General features: G+C 42.7%; 1 protein-coding gene across 1 annotated transcript in view; it reads right to left on the bottom strand.

Moving 5' to 3' along the window:
* SLC22A15 (solute carrier family 22 member 15) overlaps positions 1-13086 on the bottom strand; it is a gene marked incomplete at its 5' end in the record, with an annotated part of 79454 nt that overhangs the window by 55576 nt on the left and 10792 nt on the right. Inside the window, one exon of the mRNA XM_079698583.1 lies at positions 10522-10734. Coding sequence (XP_079554709.1) covers positions 10522-10734 — 213 coding nt within the window. The remainder of the gene's footprint in view (positions 1-10521; positions 10735-13086) is intronic.

Genomic DNA, 13086 nt, shown 5'->3' with positions numbered 1-13086 from the left:
GCCGCGATACAAACATTACGATTGTTTGCCCTTCTCCCTTAGAATTCGCTCTGTAGGAGGCAATTTCAAGCAGGCAACTGGCAGCTGGGGGAGGTGAGCATCTACTTTGCTTAGCTTTCAACCCAATGTGTGTGCACCATGTGCTATCACCCACAGTCACCCTGCTAACCTTCACTCTCACTGATCCATGCACTCACGCTCCCGTCCACTCCTCCCAGGCAGAGCTGAGCTCTTGCCCTGCTCCCCACGGAAGGGCCTGTGCAGCTGGCAGGGCTGGCTGCTGGCGGCAGAGTGCTGCACCCTGGACTCTGTTCCTCTTCAGTGACAGCCGCACAGCGCCCAGCTCTTTTCATACTGAAATGCCAACTGAGGCGCCATTCAAAACTAAAGGCTTCTGTTTGTTAAGAGAAAAAAAAAGAGTTTGAAAATCACTGGTGTAATGGGAAGAATATGGGCTGGCCCATTGAGTCCCAGATCAGTGGCTTATTAAATATGTGACTTAGGGCAATTTAAAAAATTCTCTACACGTCAGTTGTTTAATCTACAGGGTAGGGCTGTTGGCAGGAGTAAATAAGCAGCACACGTGGAAGGCCCCTGGAAGGGGGCCTCTCACACGAGAGGGCATTGGGAAGTAGTCACGGTTATCTGCCTCTTCACTCGCCTCTACCTAATAACTCTTACAAGACTCATCATCTCACCCACAAACTCTCTGCCAAGTATGCAACAGTCTCGTTGCAGCTGAGGAGCCTGTGGGGACTGTGGACTTCTGTCCCACTGTGCAGCCGGTGATGCCACCCGTGCTCCTCCATCACCAGGGCAGGCAGGCCACAGCCACCCTTGCAAGCATGAACCCACACAGGCTGGGAGCAGCCGGTTGAGAATCCAGGATGCTCCAAGAGAATTCATCCTAAACCGTGACCCCAGACTCTCCACGGAACATCCCCTGGAGAACCCATGGAGCGGCACATTGATATCAACCAGCTGTGCAGCTGGGCAGGCCCCCTATCCCCCACGCATAGCTCTGGAGCACCTGCTGGAGACTGAAGGTCACTTTCTGCACAGGGGATGTTTGCGCCTTGAGACACACCTCGGAGGTGGAGAACTGTCTGACCTTCTGATGGCATGGGAACATAATGTGTGCTTCTATACCATGGGGTGGGGGGGAAGTATCGTGTACTTATAAATCTATAGTGGTATATGTATAATCAAGATGGATAACGGTATATGCAAGTATACGTATCTCAGTGGAGCAACATAGGTGGGAATGAGAAAGAGGACAGGCGAGTAACCAGGAAGACGGAGAGAGGGCAGGGAAGAAAATGAAAAAGAGAAAGACACATGGAGATATACACAGAGAGACAGAGACAGAAACATCAGAGAAAGAGGCGGAAAGGCAATTCAGAGACAGCCAGTGAGACAGAGACACAGAGAAAGACAGAGATGAAGAAACGGGATAAATACAGAGAGACAGAAACTGAGATGGAGAGAGCTAGGGGTAGAGAGAAACAGATTCAGAAAGACGAAATGACAGAGACAGAGGGATACAGGAAACAAGGAGGGAGAAAAGGAGGAGGGAAGGAAGGAAAGCACGCAGGTAGACACAGAGTTCCAGTCTGTCTGATAAAGACAGATTTCAGGAGAGACAGTCACTCACCTTACACACGCAGTGGTAATAAGAAGAGGGGCCTGAGGCTACTATCACAGGTAGGTCAGGTAAGGGCCATCTTAGCCCTTTATCTCCTCTTTCTCTGAGCTGCTTTACAGACCTTCAGCACTTGCTGCGGAAGCTATCTAATTCCATTTCTCCTGCATCTACCAACTCTTTGTCTTGGGAGTAGTAGCCCTCAGGGCTCCCTTCCCTCCATATTCAGCCTCCAGTCAAGCAGTGTTAAGGGTGAGCCTCCCAGGTGCCAGCACAGGAGAGGAGCTGGTGACCAGGGTGCCCATTCCTGCCGTCCCAGAGCATAGTGTCTGACAGCACTCTCCTTCTCTGTATCAAGGCTTTCTCTGGCATTGGGCAAGTAGTCATTGCTCAATGACATTTGCTAAGAATGGTGTCCCTCCAGTGATATCTAAAAGGGCTCCTAATCACAGATTTCCTAAGTATTCATTTAATTCAATTCTACTGAAATTTGCTGAGTGTCTGTGATGCTGAAGCATAGTGCTGCTATGTTACCTAATTTACTTTAAAGTATTAAGCACGTTCAGTGGGATATTCTGTATCAATGTTAGGTCAAGTTTTCACCCTGGTACTACGAGCATTCTCATTAAGGTTGCATTGTCCACTGGTGGTCAGCTGGCCTTCCCTTCAGAAAGCCCATTCTCCAGAGGGAGCTACTACAAGGGCTTCTGTAATCATTGTCTCTGTCAACAATGGGTGCTTTGCTTATTCTTGATTAAAATAGTGGCCTGTTGACTAGCAATGATGAATATAAAAAATAGGCTATCCCTAGTGAAATTAAAGACATTCAAGATACACAGATTAGCTCAACATATTTTAGAGACACTCACTACCCTTCCATGAATTTTTGAGATAATCCAATGTATTCTGTACTCTATCTATAGGGGTGGTGCCCTAGGTTAAAACCCCTCCTTGGTCCTGAGCCAATATGAACTCTGGAAGTTTCCATGTGCTTGAAGCTGATGGGAAGTACTATTTTCCATAGTACCCTGACTACGGAAAACTGGGGTTTTCCTGTAGCGACCTGCCATACAAGCAGTGTACAGAACACCTATAAAAGCAGAGCTTAGACTTCTAAAGCCTGCAAGATAGTTTATTTTGAGCTTCCTTGAGAATAAGAATTGACTTAATAAGTTAATAAGTTCATTTTATACATGTGGCAGAATTTGGTTTGAGATCCACTTTCATTATAATGTGTTTAATGGATTTGTTGGAAAGCAGACCGATGGCTCTCACCCATTTCAAAATCCTATGGGGGCAATAAATAGAACCAGGGCTTTTTGGAGAAATACCTAATCCCACAGTTGGAGTAGGGAGATGCAAGATAAACCTGGACTACTAAGTTACGTCACAAATTTTCGAAGTGCTCAGAAAAATTAAAAAAATAAAATAAAAGATGGACACATCAAGAGGACACAGGACTTTCAGCTCCAGGAAGACAGAGTAAACATGAATATAAAAATTAGGCTAAACATAGGAGCAAACATACTGTGATATTGTGATTTAGAGGAGAAATATATATTTGGTCATTCAGATGACCAGATGCAGATATATTTGTCACGTATATTTGGTCTCCATTCATAGTTCCTGGCTCACCACTACCAAAACCCTTGGAATTCCTGAGCTTAGGTTAAGGGCAATGGGATAATTGTCTCGTCCTTAGTTCCTGAAAACTGCCTCAGGGAACGTGACTTTGGGTCCCACCCAAGAGTGGAGGCTGGAGGGGAACCAACCATGTGATTAGAGGGTTAGATCTTTTACTCTCAACCCCCATCCCTCCCGCCAAACTCTAGGGAGAGGAGAGGGGCTGGAATTTAAATCAATCACCAACGGCCAATGATTTAATCAATCATGCCTATGTAATGAAGCCTCCATAAAAACCCAAATGGAGGGTGTTTGGAGAGCTTCTGGGCTGGTGAACATGTGGAGATTGGGGAGAGTGGCACTCAGAGAGCGTGGAAGCTCTGCACTGTTTCCCCATGCTCTGTCCTATGTAGCTCTTCATCTGGCTGTTGTTCCGTATCCTTTAATATCCTTTCATAATAAACCAGTAATTTAGTAAGTAAACGGTTTTTTCCTGAGTTCTATGATCCATTCTAGCAAATTAACTGAGCCTGAAGAGGAGGCATGGGAACTTCTGATTTATAGTCAGATGGTCAGAAGCACCGGTAACAACCTGTGTTTGTGACTGGCATCTGAAGTAGAGGGCAGTCTTGTGGAACTGAGCCCTTTACCTGTGGAATTCCATTCTATCTCTGGGTAGATAGTATCAGAATTGAGCTGAATTCTCGCACATACTGCTGGCATCCGAGAACTGCTTGCTGGAATTGGGTCCAGGAACTCTTTCGGATGTACTTTTCCTTGTTTCCCCCACTATGTACTACTAAAAATCCTGGACATTATACATAAAATAAACATTAACTCTGAAAGGTGGAGAGAAGACCAGCTAAGGACCTTGGGACTCAAGGAATGGTGCAGTGGTGAGTTCCCTGGGTTTCCCTTTACCTCACACACCCAGACTGGGTACTGGAGAAGCCAGCGACTTAGAAATGCTAAGAGGAGCCACAAAAGAAGTCCCAGTGAGGTCTGCTCTCTAGCAAAAGGCCCAGGAGAGGGGCAGCCCAGCAAGACAAAAGACTTTTGGGCAATCACTGTTTTATTCTGGCCAATTACCACCACAAAAAAATAAACGAATAAACCTACCAACTGGGGCTCCAACCCCATCTACACCAGCAAAGTCGAAGTGGGGAACTGAGGCTTCCACCTGGTCAGGCAGTAATGAGTTGCTCCACCCAACCCCACCCAGGTGGTGTCACAAAAGACAGGTAGGAGCCAGCACTTTCATTCCTGCCAAAGCTCCCCTCCCTCCTGCCCCAGTACCACCATTGCCACCACCACAAGTGTCAGTGGAGACCACGTGGGGAGACTGGATTTCACTGCCTGGTAGTAATGAAACACCCCTCCCTTCTTCCTGTGCCAGAGCAGTGTCATAGAAAGCCAGCTAAAACAGAAGGCTTAAATAAGACACAGTATCTCTTAGCCTAATCCCCCAAACTTCAGGTTTCAAACAAAAAAAATCTCTCATACCAAGAATTAGAAGAATCTCAAAGTAGAATGAAAAAAGACAACCACTGAGATGATAGAAATAACTGACAAAGATTTTAGAGCTGCCATCATAAGCACTTGTAAACATGCTTGAAATAGATGACAAAATAAAAAGACTCAACGAAGATAAAGTCTCCACAAAGAAAGAGGATATATAAAAAAAATATAGAAAATTTTAAACTAAAAGATACAATGAATGGATTCAACAGCAGAATAGAGGAAAGAATCAGTAAACTTGAAAACACAACAACAGGAAATACCCAATCTGAAAACAAAGATAAAATAGACTGAAAAAAAAAAATAAACAAACCTTCAGGGATCTGTGGGGCTAGAACAAAAGAATTAACATTTTTGTCACTGGAGTTCTAGAGGGTAAGGAGAAAGAGGGAAGTACTAAAAAAAAAAAAAAAAAAAAAAGAGTACATGAACAAATAACAGCTGAAAATCTCCCAATTTAAGAGATATAAACCTGAAGATACAAGAAGCTCAGAAAACCCCAAATAAGATAAACCTGAAGAAATCCATACCAAGAAACATCACAATCTAACTTTTAAAAACTAAAGACTAAAAAAACCTTAAAAGTAGCAAGAGAGAAATGACACCTTCCCTATAGGGGAAAAAAAATTCAAATAACACCATATTTTTCGTCACAAACCATAAAGGCCAGAAGGAAGTAGCACAGGAGTTTTTTTGTTTTTTTTTTTTGCGGTATGCGGGCCTCTCACTGTTGTGGCCTCTCCCGTTGCGGAGCACAGGCTCCGGACGCGCAGGCTCAGCGGCCATGGCTCACGGGCCCAGCCGCTCCGCGGCATGTGGGATCCTCCCAGACCGGGGCACGAACCTGTGTCCCCTGCATCAGCAGGCGGACTCTCTACCACTGCGCCACCAGGGAAGCCCAGCACAGGAGTTTTTAAATGCTGAAGAAAAAGAACTGTCAACCAAGAATTTTATAAGTAGTGAAAACAAGAGATGAAGGGAAAACCAAGATATTCTCAGATAAAGGTAAACTAAAAGAATTTGTCGCCATCAGAACTACCCTAAAACAATGGCTAATGAAAGTTCTCTAAAAAGAAAGAAAACATAAAATAAGGGACTTCAGAATATTAGGAAGGAAGAAAAAACAATGTAAGAAAAAATAGGGGTAAATACAACAGACTTTCCTTCTCCTCTTGAGTTTTCTAAATTATGCTTGATTGTTCAATGAAACAGAATGTTGGTTCTTTAAAAAGAACCGTAAAATTAACAAAACTCTATAGGACAGATGAGTAACTAAATACGAAAGGACACAAATCACCAGTATCAGGTAATAAAAGGGGATATCATTTCAGACTCTGCAGACATCAAAAGGATAATAAAGTAATACAATGAACAACGCTACACACATAAATTTGAAAACTTAGATGAAATGGACCAATTCTCTGAAAATCACAAACTGCCCCAACTCACAACACAATAGAGGTCATTTAAATAGTCTTATAACTTTTGAGGAAATTGAATTCATAATTTTAAAACTCCCGAAAAAGAAAACTAAAGACCCAGATGATTTTATTGGAGAATTCTCCCAAATGTTTAAAGGACTAACACCAATTCTATATGAAAAGCCAAAGGAACTAAAACAATCTTGAAAAGGAATAAAGTGAGAGGAAACAATCTACCTGCACATAAGACTTATTGTATAACTAAAGTAATATAATTAAACCTAGATGAGTCTGTAGAGAATTATGCTGAGTGAAAAAAAAAGTGCTGATCCCAAAAGGCTACATGTATGATTCCATTTTTATAATATTCTTGAAATGATGAAATTAAAGTATAGGAGAAAAGATTAGTGGTTACCAGGGAAATTAGACAGTGCTGGGGAGGGAGGAAAGTGGGTGTGTCTATATATAAATATATATGGTAACAGATCCTTGTGGTGATGGAAATGTTCTGTGTCTTAGCCGTATCAATGTCGTTATCCTGGCTGTGATAGTATATTATGATTTTACAAACTGCTACCATTGGGGAAAACTGGGCAAAGTATTCACAGAATTTATCTGTATTATTTCTTGCAACTGCATGTAAATCTACAATTATCTCAAAATAAAAACTTTAATTAAAAAAATGGAGACACAAGTAAGCTTGAAGAGGTTCCCACTGGTAAACTGGGGATAATTTAAGCACCAAAATAATTAAAAGCTGTAATAAATTATAAATTATTGAAAAGACTAGGAATCCACTAGTACATACTAATGACAGAGAGATAGAGAGATGGAGAGATAGAGAGACAGATAAAAGAAGAGGGAGATGAAGAGGAAGAGATAGAGACAGACAGGCAGACAGATGGACAAGGAAGGAGAAAGGGCTGTTGCTTACAGCAAAATCTAAGAAGACAAAAAACAAAACATGAAGCTCTGACACATAAAGAACAGACTGTAGTTGCCAGAGGCAAGAGGTGAGGGGGTAGCTGAAATGAGTGAAGGGGGTCAAAAGGTACAAACTTCCAGTTATAAAATAAATAAGTCACAGGGATGTTACGTACAGCAGGGTGACCACAGTTAATACTGTATCGCACATCTGAAAGTTCCAAAGAGAATAGATCTTAAAAGTTCTCATCAGAAGGAAAAAAAAATTTTGTAACCAGGTATGGTGAGGAATGTTAACTAGACTTGATATGGTGAGTTTTTTCACAGTGATAGAAATAGCAAATCATTATGTTGTACAACTGAAACTACTATAATGTTATATGTCAATTATACCTAAATTAAAAAAAAAAAAAGCCCAACTGGCAAATGTAGAGGAAGCACTAGAGTTAAGAATTCATCATTTTGTAACCATCATAGTCTAGCTTGGTTTATGAAAAAATCATCAAAGGATGCTAAATTGGAGGGAGGGGTTTCTGATAAGGAATAGTAATTTAGCATAATCTTAAAGTGACTCGACTCCACATAGATTACTTATTTCTTGAAATGAAAAAAAAAAAACTGTACAGGGGAGAAATCAGGCAATACCTGGATGGTCAAATTAACATCACCCAAAAAGGGCAGATGAATATTGTGTGTCTCCCGTGTGATTCTCCAAGGACACACATTACTTATGTACTAGTCTGACTGTGGATGCATAACCTGAATGAGGAGTCATCAGACAGACCCAAAATGGAGAACATTGTTATTTTTAAAAAGGGAGAGATTATGCATTCTTCAAAAGTATAGTATCATAAAAGAAACAGAAAGGATGAAGGTGAAAAGATACTAAAAAGCCATGACAACTATATGCAGTGTGTGATCCTAAACTGAATTCAATGCAAGAGGGGAAAACCACCACTATCCAGGACATTACTGGGTCAAGTGGCAAAACTGGGTGTGGATAGTAGATTCGATAAAACTGCAGCATCAATGTTAAATTTCTTGAAGTTGATAATTGTACTGTGGTTATGTAAGAGAATGTTCTTATTTTTAGGAAATACACACTGAAGTATTTGGGTATAAAAGAACAGCAATATGTGCAACTTTCAAATGGTTTTAAAAAATTGAGAAGGACAGTAACACCAGTGAGGTAAAATACTAACAACAGATGAAACTAAAGGATATAAGGGTATTCTTTGAACTATTCTTGAAATTTCTGTCAGTTTGAAATTAGTTCCAAATAAAATAACTTTTAAAGTTCTTTGGCTTTTGTTAACCTATCAAAAAGAACTAAGAGGGCTTCCCTGGTGGCGCAGTGGTTGAGAGTCCGCCTGCTGATGCAGGGAACACGGGTTCGTGCCCTGATCCGGGAGGATCCCACATGCCGCGGAGCGGCTGGGCCCGTGAGCCATGGTCGCTGAGCCTGCACATCCGGAGCCTGTGCTCTGCAACGGGAGAGGTCACAGCAGTGGGAGGCCCGCATACCGCAAAAAAAAAAAAAGAACTAAGAGATGTGCATACCAATTTAGATGGGATAGGTCCCTAAAAAGTACAATAATAAGAGCATAGGCTTCTGAGTTAAGACAAATCTGGGTTCAAATCCTAGCTCTGCCCTTATTAGCTGACTTCAAGAAGTCTCAATTTCTTCATCTATAAAATGCAGAAAAGAATGCTTACCTCATAAAATTTTGAGGATTAAATGAAATAAGGGCTGTAAAATATTACAATGTCTGGCATACAGTCATCATTCCACAATGCTATTTATTATTTTTATAGCTGAGTAGTGGTGATACTTGTGATGGTAGTTATTGTGGTGGTGGCCAGAAGGCCATGGAAATACAAAGACAACCAAAATATGGTTCCTGACCTCAAAGGACTTAAAAAAATAGAGCTGAGCCACAAACTACAGTGTGTCACATAAATGCAAACAAACTGTTGCTGGAGCAGAAACAAAAGTGTATTTACTTCCTCTGGGGAGTGGGTCAGGAAAGACTTCTCAGGGAAGGTAATGGTCAAGTGAGCAGTAGAGGGTAGGTTAGGATTTCACCAGGCAGAGGCGAGGGTGAGTGTTTGGGGCCATCCTGACGCAGGTAACAGGTATGGGCTGAGGGCTCAGGGCACATGTGGGAAGCAGGGGAGGCAGAGAGAAGTGTAGAACAGGACTGGAAAGTACACCCAGGACCAAGCTGGGGAGGGTGAAGGGTTTTGAATGTAACATGTAGGGTTTCACTGTTTTCTGGGTGTGGTGGGAGAACCACTGGAGGTTTTTGGGTGAGGGATAACAGGACTGGATCGCTGTCATGGAAATGCCACTGGGCTAGGGTGTCAGTGTGCAAATGGATAGCTTGTGGGGAGCAGGCAAAGGACACACAGTATTTCAACACTTTAACAACCAGGACCCGTGCTTTCCAGCTGTGCCTGGGCCCTGCACCTCTTATCCCAGGGTTTCTCTTCACCAGACTATCTATCCTCAGCTTATATACCTCAGGCTGGCCCAGACGGTGCTCTCCTTACCAGAACCAGGAAAGTCCCCTTGAAGGTAAGGCTTTCTGCCCACACTGGGCAGTACCATTTGTATTTTATGTTGTACAGTCAAGGTGCCCCATGCAGTCTACACACAGGACTGGACTTAAACATCAACTTTGGATGTTATAGATGAGCCATTACATTTCCCTCTCTTTACTTTGTTAATTTTTGAGGATATAAGAAAAAGACATGGGGACTTCCCTGGTGGCCAGTGGTTAAGAATCCGCCTGCTAATGCAGGGGACACGGGTTCAAGCCCTGGTCTGGGAAGATCCCACACACCACGGAGCAACAAAGCCCGTGCGCCACAACTACTGAGCCTGCATTCTAGAGCCCGTGAGCCACAACTACTGAGCCTGCATGCCACAACTACTGATGCCCGCACACCTAGAACCCGTGATCCACAGCAAGAGAAGCCACCACAATGAAGAGTAGCCCCCACTTGCGGCAACTAGAGAAAGCCCGCATGCAGCAACGAAAACCCAACACAGCCAAAAATCAATGAATAAATAAATTAATTAATTTAAAAAAAAAAGAAAAAGAAATGAAAGCTTTAATTCACTTTTTAAAAGGATACTCTAATCAAAATGGGGCTCTTCTGGAGTTTATGTCTTACTTCATCTATAACTAGTTTGGTAGGACTCATGCTTCTCCCATTTGCAGTAAGAAGGAAGAACAATGTATTTCCTTAGGATAGTCTCCTTTAACTCTCAAATTTACTATAAAGTGATTGGAAGGTGAGCTGAAATTTAAATCAACAAGACCAAACAATGGCTCCAGGGGGATCATTCAGTGGTCAGAAGGGCCTGTCCTCTGCTCCTGCCATTACCTCGGAGGCGATGGAGGTGAAACTGCTGCTGAAGTGCACGTGCTTGTGCATCTCGCTGCCGTTGGCCGTCAGGAGCCAGGCCCCGAGCGCCTGGTCCTCACCAGCCGACCGGTTGCTGTAGCTCTGGTTCGGCAGGAGCTCCGCCAGGTCCCAGTGGTACGACGGTGTGGCCCCGACCAGCGCAATGAGGATGGCCTCCGTGGCCACATAGAGCTGAAAAGAGGAAACACAATTAGTAAGCTCACAAACCTTGAAAGAGCAGATCTCGCTTTTATGTCTATAGGAGCTACAGAAACGAGGTGCTTCAGAAACAAAGGAAAAAACAGAAGGAAGCTTCCTGATCTACTATTAACGGAGCCATCAGCAATCCCATCTGTAAAGCACCTCCGAGGGTTTTCTTCTACTTTTGAGATACATCTGATGCTGAGGACACGGCACATAAATGGCTCCGCAGTGGCAGGGAGTTGGGGAGGGGGTGATATTACTGGCTCTGATTTAGAAGACTAACATTCCAGCTCTTTTCTCCCGACTACTACACCTCAGTTCAGATAAGCAGTCACCAGGGCCCAGGAGTATCTTGGTCTTGAATTCACGATCTAAACAAGAAAACATGTTGTGGCATAGTTAAATGTTTCCAAAAATAGTATGTGTTTGTATACATACACACACACACACACACACACAGGGAGGACAGATGCTCTATTAAATCAGGGAAGCATTATATGTACTTGAGTAGGTACTAAAGTATAGTATACAACTTATAAGATGTAAAAAATTCAAAATCCCAGGAATAGGTACCCACTTTATAACCTATAGCTGTAGTAATCATTGTTTAGTCTAAACATAGTCTCCCCCTAAAGAAAAAATTATTTCATTCATTCATTCAAGGAATATTTATTGAGTACATACGACATTTGTCACTGACTGTTTTGGGCTTTCTGGCGATTCACAATTGGGTTTACAAGCTGTTGAGCCCTGTGCAGCATTCTAATGCTATAGATCCATTTATATAACTCTCCTTGGATGATTGTTTCAAGCTTAAAATTTATTAGGAAAACACAGAAATAGTCTGTTCCATAGTGAGACAATCTTATTTGAAGCAATCGCTATTTCAAAAAAAATTTTTAGTTAAAATTATCACTATTAACTTAGAACTTAATGTCTTAAAATAGCTTTAAACAGAGTAAGTGTTTAAAAAACACAAAGCATGTGATTTCGGTACAGCATATGGTAACACCCCCACTGGATGGACGAGTTGACTGCGGCATGAAAGGATGGAGAGACCTGCCCACAGCATTATCTCCACTGTCAGGGAACTCCCAGCTCCTTCCACACCCTTCTGGAGGGGCATGTTCAGCTGTTAAGGGGATAAGCTAAAGCGCCAAAAGCAGAGTAATTTATCACAAGTAGATGATGGAATCACTGACAAGGAAAGAGAAAAGAAGTCATGACATTGATTGTGTCATAACAGAGAGCTAATTTAAAACCCAAGATGTGATTTTTCCCCTCTCTGCCAAGGCTGCAAGGCTGTAAGGCAGCCCCAATCTATTGTGAGTCGGATGACTGTGGGCCTCTGGAGATGCACAAAGCTGCCACAGGTCAGTCTGCGTGTGTGATTTACTGTAAAATGCAAAGGAAAACACGTTTCTCGGTTTATATTGCTTCCTGGCCCCTATTTGCATACTATTAAGGAAGTTTTCAGGTCAGGAGGCAATCAGCTTACAAAAATGAAAACCTTAATAATTACAAGAACAGGTAGATTACACATTTAGCTATAATTACAAAGCCACTTGCACCCATTTTAGTAACTGCCCTTCCCAATTACAATCTGCTGAATTTTTTTTTTTTTTTTTTTTTTTTTTGCGGTAAACAGGCCTCTCACTGTTGTGGCCTCTCCCGTTGCGGAGCACAGGCTCCGGACGCGCAGGCTCAGCGGCCATGGCTTACGGGCTCAGCCACCCCGCAGCATGTGGGATCTTCCCAGACCAGGGCACGAACCCGCGTCCCCTGCATCGGCAGGTGGACTCTCAACCACTGCGCCACCAGGGAAGCCCAATCTGCTGAAATTTAATTCATGGGTAAAGAAATGAAAAAAAAAATGGGGAAAAGGGAACTCAGGAGATGATGCAAAACACATGTTCCAGTAAACGCACAGCCTTCAATCTGGCAAAGCTAACTAGTTATATTTTTTTCTCTAAGCGTGCTCTTTTCTGCTTTTGTTCGTATCATTCACTTCACCTAGAAAGCACTTTCTCCTGCTGTGAATGTCTGAACCTTTCCCATCCTCCAAGATGTGACTCAGATGCCCCCTCCTTCTTGCCACCTCCTACCACCTTGCCTTCCCTCCAACCCTTCCAGAAGCCCTCTCCTGCTTCTGCTCACCTCCAAAAGTTCCATTTAGACCTTTCTTAGAACCCATATCATTTTCTTCACTGCACTATATGTATCTGCTTGTCTTATTTTTTCTATTGAAATATACTCTCTCTGAGGGCAGGATCTGTGTCTGATTCACCTTTAGGCTCCCAAAGCAAATAACTCAGGGCCTAGATAGACGATATCACGCAT

This window comes from Hyperoodon ampullatus (assembly GCF_949752795.1).
Source record: "Hyperoodon ampullatus genome assembly, chromosome: 2".
Classification (NCBI taxonomy): domain Eukaryota; kingdom Metazoa; phylum Chordata; class Mammalia; order Artiodactyla; family Ziphiidae; genus Hyperoodon; species Hyperoodon ampullatus.
Note: the sequence above shows the minus strand (reverse complement) of the source record. Positions and strands in the feature narration are given on the sequence as shown.